The 27484-nt window shown below is 43.1% G+C and overlaps 2 protein-coding genes and 1 pseudogene across 3 annotated transcripts; 2 read left to right on the forward strand and 1 right to left on the reverse strand.

Moving 5' to 3' along the window:
* Positions 1 to 743: 743 nt before the first annotated feature.
* Positions 744 to 1607, forward strand: LOC147641319 (uncharacterized). Its single transcript, XM_086812180.1, has one exon. The coding sequence runs from the start codon at positions 744 to 746 to the stop codon at positions 1605 to 1607; it is 864 nt and encodes a 287-aa protein (XP_086668306.1).
* Positions 1608 to 2039: 432 nt separating this feature from the next.
* Positions 2040 to 2907, forward strand: LOC147641320 (uncharacterized; annotated as a pseudogene).
* A 20445-nt stretch (positions 2908 to 23352) lies between these two features.
* Positions 23353 to 27324, reverse strand: LOC147641321 (uncharacterized). 2 transcript variants are annotated; one of them, XM_086820445.1, is made up of 2 exons: positions 26660 to 27324; positions 23353 to 26449 (listed from the first exon to the last, which is right to left on the reverse strand). In XM_086820445.1, exon 2 carries the CDS (start codon positions 25119 to 25121, stop codon positions 24462 to 24464), a length of 660 nt encoding a protein of 219 aa, XP_086676571.1. In that variant the 5' UTR covers positions 25122 to 26449; positions 26660 to 27324; the 3' UTR covers positions 23353 to 24461. The 2 variants fall into 2 exon arrangements, with proteins under 2 accessions (XP_086676571.1, XP_086676581.1); XM_086820455.1 differs by lacking the exon at positions 26660 to 27324 and adding an exon at positions 26622 to 26638.
* Between the last annotated feature and the right edge of the window lie 160 nt (positions 27325 to 27484).

Consider the following 27484-nt stretch of genomic DNA (forward strand, 5'->3'; position numbering starts at 1 on the left):
AGAGTGAGAGAGAGTGTGATAGAGTCTTCATCGCCCTTATCCTCCACCGCCATAGTCCCCATCATTGCGAGCTAGCTTCGACGGCAGCTCTTGTTTCCATAGCTTCGGCTTTCACTAGGTGTCTTCACTTTGGGTATGTAGGCTTCGCCATCGAGGGTAGAAGAGGAAAGAGTGATTCTCTTCTTATGTATTCGAGGTTGAGTGGTGCTCCCTGCAAATTGTGGTGTCTAATTTGCGAACTTCTTGTGTGTGAAGAAAGTGAGGAAGAAGGAAAAGCTGTGAAGACTTGGCATGTTCTGTTGTTAGGATGGTGATGTACATGGGGAGTTTGTATGGTTTCGAGAGAAGCATGGTGGCTATCTCTCTCTTGTAAAGACTTGTATATAATCAATGGTGTGACAGGTTTTCTGATTCCAGTGTGTCGCAGTCTCCAATTTCAGTTTTTTAGTTGTCTCATGGAAATCTTATGTATGTCAAGTGTAAGGATGGAACCAATCTGTGTATGTATTGTGGTCGTCGCTGGTGTTTCTATCACTTGGGTATAGAGAGGCATGAAGGCAATTGTTCTGTTCGAGGGCCATCGAGGTTGTTTCGTTGAGGGTTTTCTGGTGTTGTGTCCTTTTCCGCATTCGCGCTCATCATCAAATTGGTGCCCCCACTGAGGAGCGTAGATTTTCCAGGGTTGGGCACTCAAGAAGTCTTCTGTGACAGTGTTCTGTGGTTGGGAAGAAGAAAGGATCGCCATGGGTTCGACGAATTATCCGATTTTTACCGGCAAGGAAGTTCCTGAAGATTGGCTCGCAGATTATGAGTTGTTTATGCTATCAATGCGAGTTGTGAATGATGAAGGTAAATTACATACCATTGCTTTGGTGCTACGAGGTGAAGCAAAAAAATGGTGGAATGGGTTGGATGCTCAGGTTCGAGGGGATTGGGCTCGATTTTGTCAAGCGTTTCTTGTTCGATTTGGGCAAAGGGTTTCAGCTGCCGAAGCCGATGCTAAGTTAAAGGATTTGCGACAGGATCCAAGGGAGGAATTTCGAAGCTTTCAACGCCGGTTTGAGGATTGTTGGAGACAGCTTGAGGAGGTGACAGCTGTCCAACAGGGCAACTATTTCAAGCTGAAGAGTTTCCTTGCTTGTCTTCACCCAAAAGCTAGGAAGAAAGTGGATTTGGAAGAGCCGGATACGTTTGAAGAAGCTTTGAATTTGGCATGTCAAAAGAGCAGGAAGATAAAGAGAAAGTGGGAGCATGAGAGTGAGGGTCCTGCTGGAGGAGTGTTTATACCTCATCGACAAGAGGTCGAGGATGAAGGAAATGCAAGAGCACCATCAGTTAACCATGATCCTGATGTGATGAGATCTTTACAGGACCTTCCTCAACAGATGAATGAGCTGCGTTTGAATATGTTTGATCGAGGAAGGCCTGCCCAACAAGATAGAGCTCAAGGTCGAGGAGGTGGAAGAGGCAGGGCAGTGTATGGCAGGTGTTATAATTGTGTGGAAGAAGGCCACTATGCACCGCAGTGTCCGTATCCTCCGAGGGAAAGAGGGGCCATGTATCCTCTTTATGGTCGAGGTCATGGAGATGCGCAATATGTTCCATAGGATGCGAGAGGAGCTCAACAACCTCCTAATCTCCCTATAGGTGCGCCTGATGAAGCAGGTAGAGTCAATGTAATTTCCATTGATGGGAGTGATGTTGATGTCATGGCAAACAAAAGGGCAAGGGAGGAAAGAGATAAAGAAATTGAAGAGGAAAGAGAGTTGAGGCGAAAGAAAGGGAAAGCTAAGGTAGATGACAAGCCAAAGAGTAGCAAGTGTGCAAGGAAGCGAAGGACTATACGTCAACATGATTTTGTCTTGGGTCAGGGGGTTGAGGAATATGACCTTGTGCAGGATCTTCGTAACCAAAAGGCTAACATCACTTTTGGACAGGTGGTTGGTCTCAATTCAAAGTTGAGAAGGCAATGGAGTAAATGCGTGAGCACGCGGATTTCAAAAGCCAAGCCGAAGAAAGTTGATGCCTTGATGCTAAAGGTTGGTCATCCAGTGGACGTCAATCCTATCATTGACATTATAATGGGTAAATCTTCCAGGATATAGGCCTATGTAGATGGCGGTGCGCAAGTCTGCGTCATGACAGAGGCCACTTGTAAAGAAATTGGTGCTAAAGTTACGGCGAGAGCCACTATTCACATGCGAATGGCAAATCATAAGAAGGTGAGATGTCTTGGTATAGCGCAGGATGTTCATGTCAAGGTGTTGGGGATCGACTGTATGGTGGATTTCTATGTCATGCGTGCGAAGGAGAATGCCTATCCTGTGATTTTGGGTCATCCGTGGTTGATAGCTTCAGGAGCTAGTCAAGATTGGAAGACGGGTTTGTTGACTGTTCCAGAAAAGTCTAGAGGAAGGATTGTGGTATACAATATGCAGTCAAAGGAGTCTCACTTTCATCCATTGGAAGAAAGGGACAAGTCGAAGACAAGTGATGATGGATATAGTTCTTATGACAGTGATATTGAGTGTTCGACCACTTCAGAAGAGGATGTGCATGACGATTTGTTGGAGATAAGCCCTGATTTGTTTAGCATCAGTGTCGAGGAAATCACAAAGAAGAAGAAGGGTGTGCCTAAAGCATGTGTGAAACCTGTGGAGTCTCTTGCTATTTCGTCTCAAGTGGATGTTCGAAGTATGCTTGGGGACGATTTAACAGAGAAGGAGAAAGATGATTATGTAGCTATGAGTGAGAAATTCCCAAAGCTATTCGTTACAGAGTATACAGATTTGCGAGGTGCAAAAGGAGTAGAACATCACATATTGCTTAAGGAAGGAGCTAAGCCGAAGGTTCAAAAGCTGCGAAGGTTGGGAGTCATCCAAAGAGAAGCACTACATGAAGAGGTGACAAAGCTTTTGGAAGCAGGTTTTATCTTTCCTATCAAGGAATCTGAATGGGTATCGCCTGTTGTCATTACTCCAAAAAAGAATGGCAAGTTGAGAGTGTGTGTTGATTATAATCCCCTTAATGCTGCGACGAAGAGGGATCACTATCCTCTTCCTTTTCAGGATGAAATTCTCAACCAAGTGGCGGGACATGAGCGTTATTCCATTTTGGATGGCTTTTCTGGGTATTTTCAGATTCCCATTGCAGAAGAAGATCAGTTGAAGACTACCTTTATTACGGCGTGGGGATGTTTTGCGTATAGGAGGATGCCTTTTGGTCTCATGAACACTTATGCTACATTTCAAAGGTGGATGAACAAGGTGTTTGCACCATTTCTGGCTAAGTTCCTCAATGTTTTCATGGATGATATTGGATGTTTTAGCTCTAGAAAGGAGCATTTGTCAAAGCTTGAACTATGTTTCAAGAGGCTAGATGAAGAAGATGGACAGCTTAATCCAAAGAAGTGTAAGATCGCCCAGGCGAGAGTACATTTACTAGGTCATGTGGTTTCACAGAATGGTATAGAAGCTGATCCAGAGAAAGTGAAAGCCTTTTTGTTGATGGATCCACCATCAAGTGTGCAGAGTTTGGCTTCATTTGTTCATAAGCTTCACTATCTGACTCGCTTCTTTTGGATGCTAGCTCAATATGTTTACCCTTTGCAAAAGCTAAGTCAACGTATTCAAGGTTTTGTATGGACAGAAGAAGCTCAGGAGGCATTTGACAAAATTAAAGATGTATTATGTCAGCTTCCAGTGGTGAGTCCACCCAATCGTGAAGATGTTTTCTATGTTTCACTCACTGTTGGTACTGTTGCATTTGGAGCGGCATTATTTCAAAAACATGGGAAGAATCTGAAGCCAATTTATTTTGAAAGCAAGGTCAAGAGTCCCAGTGAAATGATTTATACAGACATGGAGCAGTGGGTATATGCCTTGGTGTTTGCTTGCAGGAAATTTAAAGTTTATTTGCTTCCAAAGAAGTTTGTGGTTTTGACATCATCGAATATGTTACCTGATGTGGTCATGCATCTAAAGCCAGGCAAGCGTATCATGAAGTGGGTTTTGGAATTACAAGAGTACGAGTTTGATTTTCAGATTGATCGTTCGAAGAAGTCTCAGTTGGCAGATGTTCTAGTCAATAAAGAGGCAAATATGCCTTCTTATCCCAGGATGGTAGAAGCAAATCTTGATGAAGAAGCTGATATTGGGGAGGCGTTTACCTTGTGGTTTTATGGAGCATATCGTAAGGTTCTCCAACGAGCAAGTGGTGGAGTTGTCATACAGGATCCTCAAGGTGAGATCATTTTTAAACAGGCATATGATCTTGATGATGTCCACACTAACAATGAAGCAGAGTATTTGGCTTTGTACTTGGGTCTCAAATAGTGTAAGGAGTTTGGGATTTCGAGGCTAATTGTCAAGGGGATGCCCTCTTGGTGATCAAGCAATTACTTGGTCTATGGCAGGTTAAGAAAGATTCAATGAAGACATGGTTCTATGGTATAAAGAAGCTTGCTAAGGAGTTTGAAGTGATTCAGTTCAAGCATGTATCGAGGGAGAAGAATCACCTTGCTGACGCTTTGGCTAGTGAAAAGCTTCAAAGTCATGTCATGGGTTTACAGGTACCACAGGCTACGTATGTAGGAAGGGAGACTCTTAAGGATGTAGAAGCTTTCTTTGATTCAGGTCAATGTCCAGACTCTATGACAAGAGTGTAGAAGAGAAGGATTGTAATGAAGGCTCGTCACTACACTAAGATCGGCGAGGATCTTATGGCTTTGGGTAGGGATGGAGTTCTAAGAAGGGTGCCTTTCAAAGAAGAGATTGGGCTTATATTGCGTCAATGTCATGATGAGAGCGGACATCAGGGGAAAGACCAGTTTCTGTTTCACATTTTGAGAGCAGGTTTTTGGTGGCCTTCATTGGTAAGAGATGTTCATTACTGGTGCAAAACTTGTCATCCATGTCAAGTTAGTGGTCAAAGAAGGTTGTTGTCACAGCCACAAGGAAGTATCATTGCTTATGATGCATTTGAGAAGTGGGGAATCGATGCTATTGGTTCCCTTCCGAGGTCTTCGAGCGGAAAGAAGTATGTGGTGCTTGCCATTGATTATCTAACCAGGTGGGTTGAGGCAAAGGCAGTGAGAGACGTGAATGCAAAAGTGGTAGCGGCTTTTCTTTATGATCAAATATGTTGTCGCTTTGGTGTGCCGCTTGTTTTGATATCAAATAGGGGTCAGGGATTTTGTAGTGAGCTTGTGGAAACTCTTGTGGATAAGATGGGAATTCAACACCGGTTTTCATCTCCTTATCACCCTCAATGTAATGGTTTAGTCGAGAACACAAATGGTCAAATCATAAGGATGCTGACGAAGTATGTGTACGATCATCCTGAAGCATGGGAGTCCAACTTGGAGAAGTGTTTGTGGGCTTACAGGACATCTTACAAAGTGGCTTCGCATTTTACTCCCTATGATCTGGTCTATGGCAAGGAGGCAATTTTGCCTTTGCATGTTCAAATGGGTGTATTGAAGACTTTGCAGATGCATGGTCAAGATGAAGATGAAAGTCTCAAGAAGAGGATTGCTTTTTTACAGGTTCTTCAGATGGATAGGGATCAAGCATGTGATTTTTATACTCAGCAGAGTGAGCGCAGGATAGCGAAGTTCAATGAGAAGTTGCCGGCAAAGCATATTATTGAAGGTAATTTGGTCATGAAGTATGAAAGTGCACTTGATTTTACTTTTCAAACGAAGTTTCGCAAGAAGTGGACAGGTCCTTATGTGGTGAAGAAAGCTTTTCGCAATGGTACCTAGCAGCTTGCAAAGGATGGATGGGTCCTATTTGCGACATCAGGTGAATGGAGTCAGGTTGAAGCTCTACTTTGAAAGAGCTACAGTTTTCGACGTAAAGAATGTTTTGGGTTGAGCATGAATGCTCAACGTGTGGGTTGGGCATGATGGTGCACCCCCGAAAAACCATGCCTGTCTTGTGCATACGGCAATGTATATAGGCTTTCAGTTTTGTTCGAGTGCGTGTGAATCGACTCCTATGAGGTCGATATGTGTGAAGGTGGGAAGGTTCCAGTGAGATTTCCAATTGGCGTCCACGTTGCGCGCATGCGAGATGCTATTTCGGTGTTTCTATGCATTCGCAGCTCGACTTGCGAGTTCCGGCGGTTTCGGTGTCCATTTCGTCGCTTCTGGGGACTTCTGGGGCTACTTCCTTCACAAAAAAGTCTTATGTACTGTTTTTCAAGGTTTTTGGCCAAAAAATTTTGAAAAAAAAAATAAAAAAAATTTGGGACAATCACGGCGCCGTGACTGTTCCCCTTTATAAGAGAAAAGAAAGAAAGAAAAGGGGGGAGAAAAGCAAAGGAGAGGGAGTGAAGAGTGAGAGAGAGTGTGATAGAGTCTTCATCGCCCTTATCCGTCGCCGCCATCGTCCCCATCATTGCGAGCTAGCTTCGACGGCAGCTCTTGTTTCCATAGCTTCGGCTTTCACTAGGTGTCTTCACTTTGGGTATGTAGGCTTCACCATCGAGGTTAGAAGAGGAAAGAGTGATTCTCTTCTTATGTATTCGAGGTTGAGTGGTGCTCCCTGCAAATTGTGGTGTCCGATCTGCGAAGTTCTTGTGTGTGAAGAAAGTGAAGAAGAAGGAAAAGCTGTGAAGACTTGGCATGTTCTGTTGTCAGGATGGTGATGTACATGGGGAGTTTGTATGGTTTCGAGAGAAGCATGGTGGCTATCTCTCTCTTGTAAAGACTTGTATATAATCAATGGTGTGACAAGTTTTCTGATTCCAATGTGTCGCAGTCTCCAATTTCAGTTTTTTAGTTGTCTCATGGAAATCTTATGTATGTCAAGTGTAAGGATGGAACCAATCTGTGTATGTATTGTGGTCGTCGCTGGTGTTTCTATCACTTGGGTATAGAGAGGCATGAAGGCAATTGTTCTGTTCGAGGGCCATCGAGGTTGTTTCGTTGAAATTTTTGGTGTTGTCTCCTTTTTCGCATTCGCGCTCATCAATGTGCGTGGATACGAGCCAATGGAGCCTAACCTAGTTCTACTTCGCAAAATTTGAGCGTGGTCATCACCTATAGTCAACTAATCCCCGTCACGCACTCAACCCAGCCATTGGACGGCTGCGGAATGCAGAAGTATGTTCACCCTTGGTTCATGGCATAGTTTCGACACCCTGAGGCCTGGCAAACTATGCTTTCCCCAAAGATGAGGGACTTAATCTATTCGGGTACCCTTGGTTCATGATACAATCCCGGCAACCTTAAGGCCTGGCAGATTATACTTTCCCCTAAGGTGAGAAAGACAATCTTAAGTTACTCGTCTTAATGCTAAACTGTTGGAAAGCTACCCAACTCATCGGGTCCACCCATCCGCCGTTAGAAAGGTGCCGTCAGGGCGATCAATCTCCCACTTTCCACCTTGCACGCACCTGTCATAGGTTATCTAATTACTACCACACTGTTTATACATTTAAAGCAATGGTTCCTTTAGGTTATTTCTGTTACGTTGTTCATTAAAACAGCCCTTCAAACAGTGGTAGATAGATAAAAGCATTGTATAAAAATATTAAGCTAGAATCTTGAACCATATACTTGAAAGTAGATTTACAACGCTTCGTCCAGGGGACCCCCAACCTTAGGTAAGGTGTGATCCTCGCTTGACCACCTCCACAAAAAACCCAAAACACGATCGGACTATCTAGAATCCCGACGCCCAAGGACCACGAACCATGGTGAAGGGTCTAATACCAAGGGACCCCCATCTGAACTGGATGTGGTCCACCCTTGGCGGCGTTGTACTTGCACCCCCAGTCTCTTCTGCCAAGAAAACCGACAGCTCAACTACCTCGGCAAGGCTAGCCATAAGAGGTAGGCTAAATTTAAAGCTTAAGCATTTGCGACTAAGACTTGTCGCCTTCTGAGTGCCTTGACCGTAATGCCAATCACGGCCGATCGTTTGGACGTGGAGGAAAATTAAAACCATTCCTTGAAAAGAATAATTGAAACATAATATATACCTTAATGTACAATCAAACAATGTTTAGGAAAACATTCTTTTTAACTTGAATGACCAATAGAAAACATAGGCACTCGTATTTCATTGGAGTGGTCTATTCACCTCCTTATCGTTGGAGAGCATTACATTAATGCCACTGTAATGCTTTAAGGGTAAACGACTTTCCCCTCTCTCTACTCTCTCCCCCCTCTCTCTCCTCTTCTCTCTCCTACCCTGGCGTCCTCTCTCTCTTCCTCTCTCCTGGTTTGAGCCATGCCTGCCCTCCTATGCTCACCTCCCTCGTGGTAGCCTCCTTCTCTGGAAATCCCCTCCCCTACTGCACACTCCTGTCCTCATGCGCTCTCTCCCTCACCACTGGCCGCCTCCCCCTCTCTGCGCCTTTAAGAAATTTCTCTCTACTGATGCCTCTCTAGCCTTTCCCTTTGTCTAATGTCGCCTCCTGGCATTACCCCGCCCTGCCTCTCCTGTCTTGCCTGCCCTTTCTGTATGGTGCACAGAAGTATCTTGCACAGGCAATTTCTGTCTCACGCTCTACACAGGAGACACTCTCTGGCGAGCCCCTCCAGAGAAGGGATGGGATGGGAAGGGAGGGCTATCTCACGTGTTGGCTTACACGCTTTTCACAAAGATGGGAGGAGGCAGAGCAAGAGAGGCACTCTCTGTCAAGCCCCTCCAGAGAAGGGATGGGAGGGGAGGGCTGTCTCATGTGTTGGCTAACACGCTCTGCACAGAGATGGGAGGAGGCAGAGCAAGAGACCGAGAATGAGAGAGACAGGGGGAGGGAGACTGGAGTGCTGCACGGATGCCATGCAAGAAGGGTCCACGTGCCTTCTTGCATGGCATCCGTGTGGGAGAGAGAGACAAAACTAATGGTATTTAAAACCATAGTGTTACATAGTATATGTCTCTGTCTAGGCAGCTACTCACCTCCTCCGAGGCTCCTTGGCTACTTCAGGAGCTTTGCGCCTCTATCTCACACAACAGCTCAAACATATGTGTCCCTACTGCTGCGCAGAAGAGATTGAGCTTGAAAAAGATGAGCCTGTGTGTGCGCTAGGCTTGAGGGTTAAGAAGGGCTTGAAGTGCATACTCAAAATCATGGCATTGCAACCAAAAGACACCATATATCCTTGCTTGTACTACATATAAGAGGGGAAGAGATAACGCAGGCATCGGAGAGAGAGAGAGAGAGAGAGAGAGAGAGCTGTGTCCCACTTGGTCCCGATTAGAGAGATGCTACGCAAAGAGAGACCTGGGCGCCACCAGAGAGCTTTTGGTAATATTATAAGGTGTCTTCACCATTCAATTCTGGTGCCCTTTCAAAAACTTGAACAACTTAATACAAAAAGCCTATTTCATCATTTGGGTATCCTATTTGCATATGCTAATAAAGAAATACTATGCAAACTAAAAAAATTGGACCAACTTTGCCACTAACTTTAACTTGCGCCATTAAGGGGATTGCGACCCTCGCATAAGGTCTTACCTGTCTTACCTCTCTAACAATAGGGACCATGACACGATCCTCATCATGTCCGGCTACATTGGAATTGGTAGCCGCTTCCTTGTTACGCCGCGGAGGCATCTTGCGAAAACTAGCTTAAAACGGTCATATCTCACTTAAAACGTAACAAAATAAAAAACGAACTTCACCAATGGTTTCCTCAGGTCATTCCACATAAAATAAAAATTTTTGGCTCTAGAAATATCTAATTTTAGGCTAAAAATCACACCTCTCTCTAGAAAATCACTGACTAGATATAATCTTTCACTAATCCAACTACATAATCATAAAATTAAATGTCTAATACACCCTTGGTTAAGAGGGTTTAGTTTAATTTTAAGTAGAGATATATTATCTCTCTAAAAGTAATTAACTTTTTTTGAATTATATGATTTATGCTAATCACATGAGTAATTAAGAGAGAGAGAATGGTTAAACATGCTTAAAAGATTAAATAGAAAATTATGAAGCCCTTAAACTCATTAATTGGATGAGTTTAAGATATTTTTCAAGTTTTCTCTCTCTAGGATTATTAATTAATCCTAGAAAATGGAGAAGCTAATTAAAGAATTACTAAACATTCTTAATTACTAAGCTAGATTAAGGCTAGGAGCTTACCTTAAGCGCTTTAGATTAAGTCCAAAACTCAATGCCCTGGGCTAGAGAGAAGAAAGATCGCGTATGTATAGACTTTTGGGGGTCTTGCCCAGTCACACTGCCTATATTTAGCAGAACTTAAAATGCTATTATGTTGCTAAATTGATCCCCTTGCCAACTAGGATCAGTCCACATGCCCCCATGTGCCTAGCCCACCATTCCTAATTGGGAAGTTTTGATATTATCCTCTTTCTCTAAATGCCCTGGACTAGAGAGAAGAAAGATCGCGTATTTATAGGCTTTTGGGGGTCCTGCCCAGTCACTACCTATATTTAGCAAATTTAAAACGCCCCTATGTTGCTAAATTGATCCCCTTGCCACCTAGGATCAGTCCACATGCCCCCATGTGCCTAGCCCACCATTCCTAATTGGCAAGTTTTGATATTATCCTCTTTCTCTCTCTAAAAAAAATTAGATAAATAATTTGAATGCTTTACACTAAGGATTAAAACTTGAATTAATTTGCAATTTTTCGAGGCCCCGTTCATGGTCTAAATCATCTCGAAAAAGCTCCGTTATTGTTTCTACGGAGTACGGCCAGTAGGGAGTTCGGGTGCGAGGCAGTACGAGAAATCTCTTGCTTTTTTCACTTTTCCTAAATAATAGGGATTTTTTTCCAGAAGTCAAAATTTTTGTTTAAGATGTGGGGATCGCCAAGGCAAGGTCTAATAGTGCGCTTGCGCCCTTAAATTTGAATTTTTTCGCACGTAAGGTAGCGGAACGGTAATCCCTAATTTATAGCCAGTTAAACGGGATGTGAGGAATTTAAATTCTGTGGCAAGTTCTCACAAATGTATGGTATGCTACTCTCTTGCAATGCTCGCGAGTAGTCCAAGAGGGACGCAGGTACGTGCATAACTTTAAATGGTCGGTGCACACCTCGGCTCCTTGGCCAAAATTTGGTTCACACTAGACGAATATTATGAAAGAAAAATTGAAAATAGTGTAGACGGAAAACTGAGCTATAAATTAGAACTTGAACTAAAGCTTACAAAGGTAGGCACATTACACGCAACTCCGCACGCCTAGCGCCCCGCCCCCGCCAATCCCCCCCGACTCCACTACTCACAGCCCGCATAGCGTTGTCGTGTCATCTCGGCGGTCTCGTATAGCACAGTAGCCTTGAACTTGAGTTCGATCTTTGTATAGCTTAGGAGCCTCGAACTTAAGATCAAGCCTAATATAGCTTAGGAGCCTCGAACTTGAGAGCCTTGTATAGCTCAGGAGCCTCGAACTTGAGTTCGAGCCTAATATAGTAGCTGAGGAGCCTCGAACTTGTGTTCGAGCCTTATATAGCTCAAGAGCCTCGAACTTAAGTTTGAGCCTTATATAGCACGGGAGCTGGCACTCTATTGTGCACAATTCCATCTTCTTGAATCACCACTCTATATATCTCATTAGTAGGCATAGGATTCTAAGGCAAGTTTCTTTGTTATAGATAACATCATGGCTGCATACAATACTTCTAGCATTTGGATCCCATAAACAAAATCCCATTTTGCCAGACAAGCCATATCCAAGAAATATGCAGTTCCTTGACTTTGGATCAAGCTTATTCCGCATATCCTTAGGAATATAACAATATTCTTCACAGCCAAAAAGACAAAGATGCCCATAAGATGGAGGTTTCCCAAACCATAGCTCCTTTGGAACCTTCTCATCTAAAGACTTATGAGGTGATCAATTGATAAGATGAACCACAGTGTGCATAGCTTCTGCCCAAAAACCATTAGATAATCTGGCAAATGCGGTGAACACGCCTAAACTACAGTGTTTCCAAAATTATTACAAGCACCGGCAAAAATAATGGCCGGGCAACTTCTCTCTCTCTCTCTCTGGTATATGTGTTTGCTGTGCGATTCATTCTCTTAGCTACACCATTTTGTGGAGGATTATATGGAGCAGTCAACTCTCTTTTAATGCCCTTTGAGTCACAAAAGTTGTGGAAGGCTTTAGAGACATACTCTCCACCATTATCTATACGTAAGCACTTGAGCTTTCTACCACATTGATTCTCCACTAGTGCAATAAAGTTTTGAAAAGCTAAAAGCACTTTGTCTTTGCACTTGAGAGAATACACTCTAACCTTTTGTGTGTAATCATCTATAAACTTAGCAAAGTATGAAGCTCCTCCTAACAATATAGTTGGCAGAGGCCCACACACATCACTATGAGCCAAATCTAAGGGCTAACTTTTCCTCTTGCCACTAGCTTTATGCAATGACAAAGTTTGTTTTGCCAAACAAACAATCATTACACACTTCAAAAACAAAAAAATTAAAGTCAGGGATATAGCAAGAACGAGATAAGATTTTTATTACTTTTTGACTCATATGGCCTAACTCACGATGCCATAAAGAAGTAGACGATTGCTTGGTTACTGCAATGACATGATTTTTACACTAGACACATGTAGCATGTAGAGGGTTCCAGACTTAGGACCATAAGCTATGACCAACATACCTTTGGTAATTTTCCATGAAGAATCACCAAATATGACATGGTGTCCACCATTGTCCCACCATTGTCAAGTTGTCCAATGCTAATCAAGCTCTTTGTGAGATGCAGTACATGTCGTACATTCTTGAGCATAAAGGATGAACCATTGCCAAATTTTATATGCATATTTCCCACTCCACAATATCACACTCATTGTCATTGCCCTCACACATTCTTTTCTATTCACATCATATAAAACAAACCACTCCCTATGTGGAGTAACATGAAAAGGTGCTCTTGAGTCCAATATTCAATTTTGTGATAGAATATTATCTATGGCAACAACGAGAAATGCATCACCAATTGTAGAAGCATAGCATATGTCACCATCGTACCTGCCATGGACAATCGTATTTGCCTCTTCAACCTTGGCTTTACCCTTGTTATCTTTTTAGTGTTCTTCTTTGTTTTATCCTGCTTTTTCTGCTTTCTTTTCCACTTATGGTAGTCTTTCTTCATATGGCCTTTTTGCGACAATAATAGCATTCAATCTCCTTGTGATTATGAGAAATGCTATGAGACCTGCCTCTTCAACCTTGGCTTTGCCCTTGTTATCTTTTTTAGTGTTCTCCTTTTTATCTTGCTTTTTTTGCTTTCTTTTCCACTTACGCTAGTCTTTCTTCATATGGCCTTTTTTGCCACAATAATAACATTCGATCTCCTTGTGATTTATGAGAAATGCTACGAGACCTACCTCTGTCACAAGATTGCCCCCTTGAGCTGGATCTGCCTCTTATCATAAGCGCATTGCCACTTTTTGTGCTGCTAGCATTCTTATGATTCATTTCTTTTGTGAGTAACACACTAGCAACATCTACAGTCTTCAGTCCATCGATGTCACACTATTGCTTATTGCTATCTTGAAAGTGTCCCAACTCTTTGGCAAAGTAGTAAGCAAAAACATCGCTTTTACAATGGGAACGTTTTGTCCATGCAACTGACTAAATATGGCATTGAACTTATTTAAGTGAGGAAAGATCGTCATCCCTTCCTTCATAAGATAGTCCACAAGCTTCTTTAGCCACTACACTAGAGATGCAATGCTTTGCTTCTCATAAAGATTGCACAATTTCTCCCATAACGGATATACACCACTGCCTACGTCCTTGACATTGAAATAGATTGATTTTGACAATGAAAGTCTAATCGTAGTCTTTGCCAGCTCACCTAAAACGTCCCAATTGCCTTGAGACATGTCTTTTGGCTTCACACCTTGTATTTTAATGGACTTGATCTACTTTATCTGCACAACCACATCGTAGATTTGCTTCTTCTAATAAGAAAATTTCATGTCATCCAACTTTTTTGTATTTAACAATCCATTCTCTAGCAAGGAAGCCATAATCACACTTCAAAAGACTGACTGAAAACTGGCATACATTGAAAATCTCAATGCATAAAATGGTTGTGAATACTTGGCAAAATTTTGGCAGAATTTTGTGAGTACTTTTGCACTATTTCAGCAAAAAAAACCATATATGCAATACAAATAAACAATGCAACTCTCCTGGGAAAATTTGGCAAAGTTTTGACACTATTTTGGTATGTGGATCAAAATAACTACAGCCATAAAATCACATATAAGAATATCATTGCCAAAACTACTCTATCAGGGAATCATTGCCACATTGATCTATGATGCATATAAAAGTGCCAACATGGCAACTGAGCAACAAAGTTGACACGGCATCCTACAAGCACCTACCCACAAGGTCTATATATCCATCATTCCATGACCATAAAATGGCACGTGAGGTCTCTGGCAAGGCTATTCGAGGGCATGCTCTAGTATCTAATCCACCTCATGTAGCTATACCAGGCACTCACTACATGAGGCTTTACAAAAACTCATGGCTCTCACAAGCACTTGTTATGCTTCTATTACAATGCACTCTAACTAATTCTTGAATAGTGGCACTTATCTGCGCTCAATTGCTTCTGCGAATCTACCACTTGCTTCTTGTGTAATTGCTCAGTGCAACTGCTCAGAATCGTGTATTTACACATGCACACACCCACCCACCCCCACACACACACACATCAATAATTCAACCAGGCCTAGATGCTATTGATGCAAGACTCCTACTCGCCATAGCTATGCCCACTATAGCTACTAATGCTATTTCCTACGCTTCTATTGCTCCAAGACCTGCACTGCTCTCATGAAATCAGTTGCTCCAAGAAACACACTCTCTCTCTCTATTGTGTATGTTGCTCTTAATCAGCTCAAATATGTTGCAGTTTGCACATACTCGCTTGGCATTCATGTTTTCTAGAGCACCACACAATGTATGCATGCCCTATGGAGCTCAAACCTTGTAGCTATGGTGTTGTTGCAGCAGAGAGCCACTGCTTTGTGTAGAAATATTAGGAGCAACAAGTGGTGTGTGTGCAAGATTGCTCGAGGGGCTGCCTTCTACAATTTTGCTACTATAGACACTAGAGTGTTTGAAGTTCCAATCTGGCACCGCAATTGATCTCCATTAGCAAGTTCCTCACAAGCTCTACAAGCTTGCCATAGCCAAACAAGCTACAAAGCTTCAAGCTCTACTCTCAGTTAGATGTACACAAGATTTGCAATTGCCATGCTAGCTAGACCGCCTCTGAGAGCTCACTGCTTGCACTATTCACAAAGCTCTATGACATCACCGGACCCACAACACCACACTCTGATACCAATTAAAGGTGTAATGTGCCTACCTTTGTAAGCTTCTATCATATTTCAAAAAAGGACTTAGTTCCGTCGACTCCATTACTCTCTTGTTCTTTGTCAAGTTGCATCCGCTATAATCCACATTTTGGCTAGGAAACCGAATTGTAGTTTATGTACGTACCGCGACCATTCCTACTTACTTGCGAGCATCGGAAGATAGTCGCAATACCATAAAATTGTGAGAACTTGCTGCGAGATTTGAATTTCGCACGTCCCGTCGAACCAGCTATATTTTAGGGATTGCCGTTCCGCCACCCTACGTGCGGTAAAAGTGAGATTTAAAGGCGCAAGCGCACTACTGGACCTTGCCTTAGCAATCCTAACATCTTAAATAAAATTTACAATTGCCAGAAAAAATTCCCTATTATTTAGGAAAAGCGGGAAAAGCAAGTGATTTCTCGTACCGCCTCGAACCCGAGCTCCCTACTATTCGTACTTTGTCAAAACGATAACAGAGCAATTCCGAGACGAATTGAGCCATGAACAGGGACTCGGGAGGTCGCAAATTAATCCAAGGACCAATTCCTTAGCAAAAACCATCCAATTTAATTAGGAATTATTAATTCCAGAGAGAGAAGGGATAATACAAACCTGCCTCTTTGATTGAAATGGAATGGTGGGCTAGGGGAGTGGGAGTGATCCAGTGGCATAGGGCCCTAAGTGGCCCTTAGAGAGATATCTAATCTCCCATGTTAATTTGATTAAACCCTCTTGTATAGAGGTTAATTAGACTCTAATTAATCATTGGATCATGCTGAATTTCACTCATCATCTTTGGTTTTTCATTAATCTAGAGAGAGGTGGTGATTAACGGTAGTTTTTACACATAGTTAGAGAGATATCTAACCTCCCATGATTAATTGACCAAACCCTTTTGTGCAGAGTTCAATTGGAAGGTAATTAACCTTTGGATGATGTCAAAATTTAGCTCCCCATATTTATACTTTCATTAATCTAGAGAGAGGTGACTATTAATGATTAGATTAGCATATAATTAGTAAGATGAGCACCCTCCACTTTATCATTAGTAAAACCCTTTGGTACAGAGGTGTATTTAGGATTAATTCACCTTATTATGATGTTAGAATGTTAATTAGTTCCACATACAGGCCCTAATCTAGAGAGAGATAGTAGAAATCTGCCAATTTAGCGACCCAATTGGCTATATGGCTAACTACTCTAAATAATTAAGCTCAAATCCTTGTGTGGGGATGTATTAAGGTTACTTTAACATTATGAATGAAGCTAAAGTAGAGATTTAATCCTTGAAACTCCTAAAAACTAGAGAGAGACGAAAAACTGCTAGTTTAGCGACCAAGTTAGAAGGGAAATTGGCCTTCCTAACTTAGGCCACTAAATGGGACAAAGGGGATAATATAAACCTTAGACTAAGGATTACATACGAGTTAACCATCGTGGCTAAAGCTTATTGCGGAGAAAACCTATTCAAGGAGTTAAATTAGTAGAGAGAGAAAGGTCGCGTCTCTCCTAAGGTTAAGGAGGTAGCATATCTCCAGGTAACGGGAAAATGATTTAAGCTATGACTTCTTTAGAATGCTGACCTTTATTGTCCTCATGGCAGTCCTACTTTAATTCATTAAGCAGCTTAGTTAGCTTTTATCTATCGAGGATGACTTCTAGGCGAACCCGTAGTGGGATAGCTTATGGAGGGGCCACTTCGCGTCCTACTCTCCCTACGACGGCCGAACTCCCCTTGACGATGCCATCGGACAAAGTTCAAGAGGTTTGTCCCAATTATTTGATTATTAAAGGCTTATGGTTTAAACTTAACATATGCACATAATACGGTTAAGATGGTCAAACGACCTTAGAAATGTGAACAATTCCTCTAACTTGGCCGAGGCCAAAGGAAACACAAAGCATATGGTTTCCATTGTAATTTCAAGTTGAAAAGAATGTCTTCATAAACTTGACTAGTCGTAGACTTTAGTAGGAGTTAGAATAATTTCTTGGTTAAAGATAAGGCTAACCAACCTTGACGTCTAGATGGACGGCCGTGATTGGCTCAACGACCAAGGTACTCCGGACGTAAAGAGCCCTTCACGAGTACCTAAAGCTTGGGGCTTTTTCCTACCTTTGATGGCCAGCCTTGCCAAGGTAGCTGAACTCCTGGTGATCTGGGCGGAAGAAACCAGGGGTGCAAGTTTAACGCCGCCAAGTGTGGATCACAATCTAGTTAGAATAGGGGTCCCTTGGTTTTAGACCCTCATCATGGTTAATGGTAGTGGGCGTCGGGATTCTAGACAGCTCGCCCGACTGTTGGATGGTTTTCTAGTGAATAATCCAAGGGTGGATCACACCTGGTTGTAAGGCGGACGGTCCCTTGGAAACAAAGTATTGTAAATATACTTTCAAGTATATGGTTTTATTTTAGTTAATGTTGTTTTATACAATGCTTTCTACCATTGTTTGGAGGGCTGATTTTTACGAACAATGTAACAAAAATAACCTAAAGGAACCATTATTTTAACTGTCTCAATAGTGTGGTAGTAATTAGAAAACCCATGACGGGTGCATGCGGGGTGGAAAGTGGGAGATCGGTCGCCCTGACGGCACCTTTCTAAAGGATGGTGGACCCAATAAGTCGGGTAGCTTTCCAACAAATTTAGCATTAGGACGAGTAGCTTAAGATTCTCTTTCTCACCTTAGGGGAATGTATAATCCGCCAGGCCTCAGGGTTGCTAGGATTGTACCATGAACCAAGGGTAACCAAATACTTTAAGTCCCTCATCTTAGGGGAAAGCACAGTTGTCAGTGCCTCGGGGTGCCAGACTGTGCCATGAACCAAGGGTGAACGTACCTCCGCATTCTGCAGCCGTCCCATGGCTGGGTTGAGTGTGTGATGGGAATAGACTACCCCTAGGTGACTATGCTCAATTTCTGCAAAGTAGAACTAGGTAAGGCTCCTTTGGCTCGTATCCACAGACGTTGGTGCAAGGTCCAGGGACACCCATTGGAATTTCCTTTGAAGCCAAGTCGACTACTAAGAGGCATTATTGCTGCCAATCTAACCTTAAGTGGTTAGGGGTTGGCACCTCACAGGTGGTATCAAAGCACTACGTTGCTTGCCTTACTAACGTTAAGTTGGGTATTTAAACGGGTTATGTCCTGTTGTTATTTCTATAAACAACTAGAATCAAGGTGTTGTTTTTAAACAACCAAAAATTTAGCTTAGAGTGTTTGTTTTAAACACAAAAAGTTAATTAAAAATTTAGTCTGACACTCTATATGAATTGGTTTATTCAGAAGATGGACACTTTTTACGGAGGGGGAGAGATGCTACTACAGCTGTACCCTTCGGCTTGCGCATCTCTGTCCTTAGAGACGCGGACCCTAGTATGGCAGACCTTGGATCAACTTACCGATCCACACCCTTCACGGATCCAGTGTGGCTGGGAGAGAGGCACGGTGTGGTCACAGCACGTGAGGACTTTTCAAATTTACGCGGACCAGGTTGGGAACTTGGAGATGGACTTACAGAGATTACGATGGGCTGAGGAGCTTTTGTGCTTCCATGGAACAAACCCACAAGCGACTATAGAGATCGATGGAGTAGTCAAGACCCATAACAGGTGGGTCTATGACTGAGTCACTAACGAGATTCCTGTCGCGATAGGGTAGTGATCGCAGACTGGGCTTATCCTGAGTCGGGGATGTGGAGGATGTATGGGTATCCTCCCCTACCCTCAGTTTACAGGCTTTTAGAGACTCGGGATGAGGTACCCTACTTCACTTAGGTGATAGCCCCACAGACTTCCATGGCTACACTCCCTTGGACAGTGAGCCCACGGAGAGTGTAGGTTCCTCACCCGGTGTGGTGGAGGAGTATGTACCCTTGTAGAAATTACAGTTGCAGTTCACTTGAGCTTGTACATATCTTGTGTATATAAATAAAGATTGGTGTTGACTTCTTTTGAGTAATGTTTTAAATATGAATGGTTTAAGTAAAGGTCAGTGTAACCTTTATAAAATGTCTGATGTGATCGTATGGAATTCACAAACTTTAGGAAAAATTTAACGTTAAAGATTATGGAAGGAACAGCCAGAACTTCCCCAAGTTTCACCTATCGCCTTGCCATGCTTTACATTCTAGAAAAGATGTTTCTCGCAGAGACGTATCTTTTCTACTGCACCAACCCTTTTTGGTTAAAGGGAAAGTTTGACTACTTCATAGACGCATCAAGAATGGCCGATTTTGGTCAGAACGACCTTGATCGCCTCAGATGGATGGAGAATTTCAAATTGATAACCTTATATCTATTCTTGCCACGAGACGACGTGGGTAGCACTTTATTAGTTGATGGCAAGTTAATACAGTGAAACCAAGCAGTTTATCAGCATGTTTTAAAGGTCTTACCAGCTAATCGGATAGCAATCTTGGGAAGATCTCTTCCGACCTTACCAGAAAGGTATAGACTATTGCAGATTATGGAAGATCCTACCATCTACCAAGAGGTGGAGTGGACTAAGTTTCATCATGACCTCCAGGAAGACTTGGCAGAAAATCTTAGAAGCCGTGAAGCTAGGACTCTTTTTAGGCAGGAATAGAGTGCTTATTATCCTTCATGTAATAAGACTACACCTATGTAAATAAACTTGTGGAATAAAGAGATGGTTATTTGTATGTCAACCTCTGAGTTGGGAATTATCTTTTTATTATTTAGTCCATGTTCTCAAGCCTCTGAGCCAATCTAGGCCATGCTTATGTCTTTTCCAAGGCACTGGTACATCCACATTTCAATGTAGGGCATGAAATTTTGAGAACCTCTGAGTCTATGGGTTTTAAATTCTTTCCAGCCATGTTGTTAAGTTAAATCCGATATTTCCATAGTTGGTTTTCATAAATATTAAAGTCTTATAGAATATGAAGTAAGTGGTGTACGGTAAATTAATTGAATTCCTTTTCTATAGGAAATGATCACACCCGCACTCTATATTGAGATTCAAGAGAAGAAATTGCTCCTAAAACAGACCCAGCCACCCACTTTCAAGGGGGAAGGCCGGGATATTGAGCGCGATGTTGAAGTTTGGATCGAGGCTATGGACGATTATTTCTCCACTGCGGGTACCGCTCTTGCAAATCGGTCTATGCTTGCCCAATTCCGTCTTCAAGGAGATGCTAAGCTATGGTGGAAGCAACATTGCCGTGACACCGGCACATCTGAAGACACACAGACATGGGAGAAGGTTAAGAAAGCAGTGACAGAAAGATACCTCCCACCTGCTCACCAAGCCCTGAAAATGAATGAGTTCTTCGAGCTACGTCAGCTTAGTTCAACCTTGGAGGAGTATTTTGCTAAGTTCGTAACACTCAGGCATTATGCTCCGCTCATGACCAGCAAACAGCAGATAGCTAGGTTTTGCCAAGGTCTCAATGCTCCACTTGACTCCAGACTGGAGGCAATGAGGCCTACATCTCTTCAGGATGCTCTTCTCAGAGCCAAACCATTGTTTAAGGAAGCCCAGCATCACTTCAACAATGCAAGGAAATTTCAGAATTACGGGAACAAGAGGGTGAGATTTGAGCAACCGCGTCCAGCTCCTGCACTAGTTATTCCACCCACTGCACCCAGAGTTTATGCTGCAGTCTGCAACCCAAACAACAATAATGAGTTCCCCAATGTGCGCTACTTTGGGTGTAATGAGCTGGGTCACTACAGGAATAGGTGCCCAAAGGCAGGTTGCCGCAATAGCCGCCGCTCCAGCACCGAATCCTCCTAGAGGCAATGTGAATCATAGAGGAGGAAGAAATGGAGGACGTGGAAGAGAATGTGGTTGAGTGGCCCGCGTTTATGGCCAAGGTCGTGAACAGCCAGCAAGGTGTGTTCATGCAGCACTTGAAAAGCCTACTCTGGCAAATGAAGCAAGAGAGTGTGCTCGTCTCTTTGCACCTCAAATAGAATATTTGGGATTTATTGTGTCTCACGACGACGGTATCTCCGTCGATCCTGCTAAGGTTAAGGACATAGTGGAATGGCCTCAACCTACGTCGGTGAGTGAGATAAGAGGATTTCTAGGCATCACAGGCTGGTATAGAACTTTCATCCGAGATTATGCTCTTATTGCCGCTCCTCTAACCAATCTTCTAAAGAAGGGAAGCAAGGTGAACTGGGAACCACATCATCAGATAAGCTTTGATGAACTCAAGGAATACGTCATGACAACTCCATGTTTGAAGCTTCCTAATTTCTCTCAACCATTTGAAGTGGTGACAGATGCAAGTGGAATTGCAGTCGGAGGTGTTCTGGTACAGGAGAAGCGACCTATTGCATTCACATCTCGAAAACTACAAGTTCATGAGAAGAATTATCCGACCCATGATTTGGAGCTATTGGCTGTCATCCATGCTCTTAAGTTATGGAGACATTATCTTTTAGGCCACAAGTTTCAACTTGTTACTGATCACAAAAGCCTAAAATGGATATTTACTCAGCCTACGCTCAACATGCATCAACGAAGATGGGTCGAGCTTCTGCAGGAATATGACTTCGACATCCTTTACAGACCAGGGAAGGACAATGTGGTTGCAGATTCCCTCAGTCGGAAGGCATTTCTCAGTGCTATCTCAATCACAGATAATCCTATCCTAACCCAACTAAAGGAAGCCTCACTCAAAGATCTCGATTACATATCACAATAAGATGGAGAATTTTGATGATGGGAAGAACCCAGTTTGGAATTTCACCTGCCATGATGGATGTCTATATTATAGGGATAGGCTATGCATTCCCCAAGAGTCGGGTGGCATAAAGAAGGCTATAATATACAAAGCACATGATAACCCAACATCAGGACACCTAGGCTATGCAAAGACCTTGAATGCTATAAGAAAAAGCTATCATTGGATAGGCTTGAAGGGAGACGTTCTTTGCTACATCCGGCAATGTCTCTCTTGTTAAAGAGTCAAAGCTGAATAGGTCGAGATGCCGGGCAAACTCCAACCGCTGGACATCCCAGAGATGAAATGGGAGTGTATAAGCATGGATTTTGTTACCGAATTACCATGTACACAGGGAGGATATCATTCCATTATGGTAATTATGGATATGCTCACAAAGGTATCCCACATTATCCCTGTCAAGGTAACCTATATAGCTTCGAATATTGCCAGAATTTTTGTCAAAGAAATTTTCAAACTTCATGGATTACCTAAGCGGATAGTGAGTGACCGAGATGCGAAGTTCACCTTGAACTTCTAGACGGCCCTATTCCAGACTATAGGTACTCGGTTATATTTCAGTTCAGCATATCACCCACAAACGGACGGACAAACAGAGAGAGTCAATCACGTCATTGAGGATATTCTTAGGGCTTACTGCAATCGAGAGCCTAAGAAGTGGATTTAGTATCTTCCACTGGTGGAGATTGCTTACAATTCCTCTTATCACCAAAGCATTGGCATGACTTCCTTTAATGCTCTCTATGGGCAGGAGTGTTTATCTCCTAAGAATTTTTCCGACCTGACTATCAGAGTTGAAGCCTCAAAGAAGATGATCGAAGAGATGGAAGCCCAGATAAACACCATTTGTAAGGATATTCAGGTTGCCCAAGACCGCCAAAAGCATTTCGCGGATGGGAAAAGGTCAGAAAGGCACTTCAACGAAGGTGGCAAGGTGTTCATCCGCGTCCGACCTAAAAGAAGCACTCTTTCCCTAGGGAAGTATAAAAATCTTCGTCCTAGTATTGTGGGCCATATAAAATTGTAAAATGTGTAGGGACTCAAGCATACAAGCTAGATCTCCCTGCTCATCTTAAGGTTCATGACGTTGTGGGGCGAATGGAAAACACACACAACGCCTCTATAATCACCCAACACACGCTCTCGAAAATACACACACACACTATAGGGGGCACCACTCGGCTTGCACAACCCACCTGGCCGAGACAGGGACACACAGATGGAGTGAAGGGAAGAACTACCCACACACACACTCAACACGGGCACTCACACACACAATAACACCACTCAATAAGCTCAAGAAAAGGCAAAATACTGATCATTAGATAAGCTTCAGCTCAGCCCAACATCACTGGGGCAAACAGCTCACAAGGTATGGGTGAAATATGCCAATTACAATCACGATTGGGAGCAGAGACTTCACTCACAAGAGAAGTGTACATAGCAAAAAAAGGAGATAAACAATGAGGAATTAGGCAAAATGGACAGCACCATCGCGTCCGGAGCGGCCCAAAACCCCCATCTACAATCTTGAAGTGCTCCAATCGGAGTTCGTATGAGCAGATTTTGGCCAAAACAGCCTCCAAAAACAGCTAAAACTGATGTAGCGCCTCTTCTTATTCTTCACACACCTGGTCACGACCCTTTTGCTGATCTTTTGCATGTTTTTTAAGTGCTTTCACATAGCCTTAACCCTTGGGCACCTTTGGCCTTTTGATTGACCCCAAACGGACTCCGAACAGACCCAAAAGTGGCCGTACGGTCCACTGTCACCCTTCTGCACACATTCGCACACCTGGCACTCAGCTTTTTCCAATCATTCGGACCTGCAACCACGTGAAGTGGGCTCCACTAGCCCTCATGATGACTTCCTAGCATAATTCATCACAAGAAGACGCCCCCATTGTGCCCACACGTACCACACGCACGACTCGATCCCGCCGTCTGACCCTGACGCCACTAGATGCCATTTGACGCACCTGCTTACCTCATGGAGTGGGCCCGCTGATAGCTTCCTCGAGAAGTTTTATGCTATACAACTCCTCATTATTGCATAAAATCACATGAATACCGATAATAGTGAAAGTCAACATACTATGCACACACTGGCCCGCCTGTACACATGTGGGCCCCACATAGCTACCTGGCTCCGGAGAATGGGCAAACCTTTATTTGATGTACCATGCATGTGTATGTACATATGCACACATAAAAGTCACCAAAGGGTGCCAAAATCATAGTGGGCCCCACCAAGTACTGGCCCCAACTAGACGGGCATCCATTATTCAACATCACCATGCCTTCCTATGTACAAATGCTAACAAATGCATCTCAAAAATACGCCTGACATAGTTTGCCACCCCCCCAGCCTGCTAGAGCATTCATGCTCAGCAGCAAACCTCAAATACTTGCCAACCCCCCTGGGTCAAAAGGCCATATGATCGTGGCCCACACTGGCACGTAACCACCACATGTTCCACCAGGATCAAAGGGCAAAGACTTATAGGCATCAACCATATACTCATAAGCATCATCTGCATCAAAAATGCTAAAATCAGTCCAATACTCATTAAACAGGGTCTCCAAATCATCCATAAGTGCATCTAAAGCATAATGACCATCCTTCGTGGCATTCCTCGTTGTATCAATCCTCTTCATAGCCTTGGTGACATTAAACTTCATTTTAGCATACACCTCCACATCATGCTCCTCAAATCCCCAATCAAGAGCATCATCATCCGCACAACAATCATCAACAGGTATCATAACCAAAACATGTGTCATATGCACACATATAGCCATAAAAAAGGCATAAGATACCAAGCATAAATATGCTTCTTGCAAGACATAATCCATGACAGCTTTCCGCATTATACATGATAAGAGAACTTGGTAACTTCCCTCTTTTACATCGTCGATAACAACACTAAGAGAACCACTCATAGAAGCATCCAAAAACATGGCATCTGTAGAGGTAACCAAATAAGCCTCATCAATGGCATCTATACCATGCATGGGGTCAACATGAGCATCACCCACATACATATCATCATGTGCCATGTCACAGGAAGAAGCATCATCACATGAAGAGTTGGTATCAAAAACAGAAATGCTCTCATCATCACTAGACTTCTCCGTAGCAGAAGAGCTATAATAACCATCTCGTCACTGGCATCCATGGGATCCATAGAATCACAAGAGACCTGTGTATAAACCTCCTCATCATTCTTCATTCTTTCCTCCTCTTTTGTAATCTCCAAAGGTACATATACACTGGTAGCATCCACCATATCAATCACATGCATGTCATGTGCTTCTTGCAATGCTTCTAACTTTACCTTTGCTTCTCTATATTTGGCCAACATCTTGGACTTAAGCACTTGTAACAAATCGGCTCGAAAAAAAGATACATGCTCATATGCTCTCCACACAATATTAAAGGATGCTTCATAATTCGAAACCTGCCACCGATGCTCTCTCAACAAATGCAAAGCTTCAAGGACGACACCTTGGCCATAATCTTCAAGTAAAGCAAACCTTAATCGCATCCAACTTGATTGAACATAACATGGCAACATGTCAAACCAAGCTTTGACCTCACCATCGAATGCTTATGCAAGAAAGCTAGCCATTCCTTCATCATCGTCCAAGCCAATCCTCCGACACCTGTCTTCTCCATAAGCCACAAATTCTATAACATCACCATAGCCATTGAAATACTGAGGGGCATCTACAAACACCACATCTTTTGCTTCAAGGCCCAAAAAATCCCACAATGTATTCATTGCCATCACTTAGAAACATACATGACTTCACCAAGAAGCACCTGTACTCTTCCAAAAACTTGACGCTGAAGGTATTCTCAGAGAGAATGATCTATCAAGGTAGTACACCTGCGCCCTAGAAGAGAATGAAAATGTGCACGTCAAAGGAGATCTCGTAGTTGATGATTGGAATGACTACTGGCAAAGGTGACTCGAGTATCTCCCTCAACTTCTCTGGGCCAAACATAAACACAATGCGCTGCTGATAAAAGACCTTCCTATCAACATGCACGTTTATGCAAACTCTTTGCACTGCATGATATGGCAAGAAAGGTGGTCTTGCTTGGTTATTCATGACAAAATTTCGGTAGCATAACGGCTGTAAATGGATAAAAAACCAAAAAAACCAGCGGCCATTGTGATCAAAACCACTCACTTTCCTCTTGATTTTATGGCTAAAGGATACCCTCTAATGATTGTCCCGTCATTGACTTCCTTTATGCACGTAGTGAATCAATACACAATGCCTCAACGGCCTGAGAGCAACAGATGCATCCCCTGATCTAACCACAATATCACATCCTAAGCTTGATGCCGAAATGGGTTTGTCGAGGGATCTTCCACCTACATCACCGAAAGGATCTCCACACAATGAGAATCCCCCAGCTAAAAACCTCACACACTCACAAGGATAAGCAGATTTTTTCAATACGTCCTTTACCACATCAAGAATACATCCACAATAAATTTTGTTCATGGGCGTGACTCACAACCCATGAACCCAACACTAACATACATCTGCCATTGCTGCAAACCTCGAATGTCTCAAGGTACCTGCAAATCTGGAGAACCTGTAACCTGCACCTGTTTCCTGTAACCTGTAGACCGAAGGTACTCGCAGACGAGCTCCTCAGTGGGGGCACCAAAAGAGATGTGGGGCAAATGGAAAACACACACAACGCCTCTATAATCACCCAACACACGCTCTCGAAAATACACACACACACTATAGGGGGCACCACTCGGCTTGCACAACCCACCTGGCCGAGACAGGGACACACAGATGGAGTGAAGGGAAGAACTACCCACACACACACTCAACACGGGAACTCACACACACAATAACACCACTCAATAAGCTCAAGAAGAGGCAAAATACTGATCATTAGATAAGCTTCAGCTCAGCCCAACATCACTGGGGCAAACAGCTCACAAGGTATGGGCGAAATATGCCAATTACAATCATGATTGGGAGCAGAGACTTCACTCACAAGAGAAGTGTACACAGCAAAAAAAGCAGATAAACAGTGAGGAATTAGGCAAAATGGACAGCGCCATCGTGTCCGGAGCGGCCCAAAATCCCCATCTACAATCTTGAAGCGCTCCAATCGGAGTTCGTATGAGCAGATTTCGGCCAAAACAGCCTCCAAAAATAGCTAAAACTGATGTAGCGCCTCTTCTTCTTCTTCACACACCTGGTCACGACCCTTTTGCTGATCTTTTGCATGTTTTTTAAGTGCTTTCACATAGCCTTAACCCTTGGGCACCTTTGGCCTTTTGATTGACCCCAAACGGACCCCGAACAGACCGAAAAGTGGCCGTAAGGTCCACTGTCACTTCTTCTGCACACATTTGCACACCTGGCACTCGGCTTTTTCC

Source organism: Cibotium barometz, chromosome 2 (genome assembly GCF_041138505.1).
Source record: "Cibotium barometz isolate CiBa-2024 chromosome 2, ASM4113850v1, whole genome shotgun sequence".
NCBI classification, from domain to species: domain Eukaryota; kingdom Viridiplantae; phylum Streptophyta; class Polypodiopsida; order Cyatheales; family Cibotiaceae; genus Cibotium; species Cibotium barometz.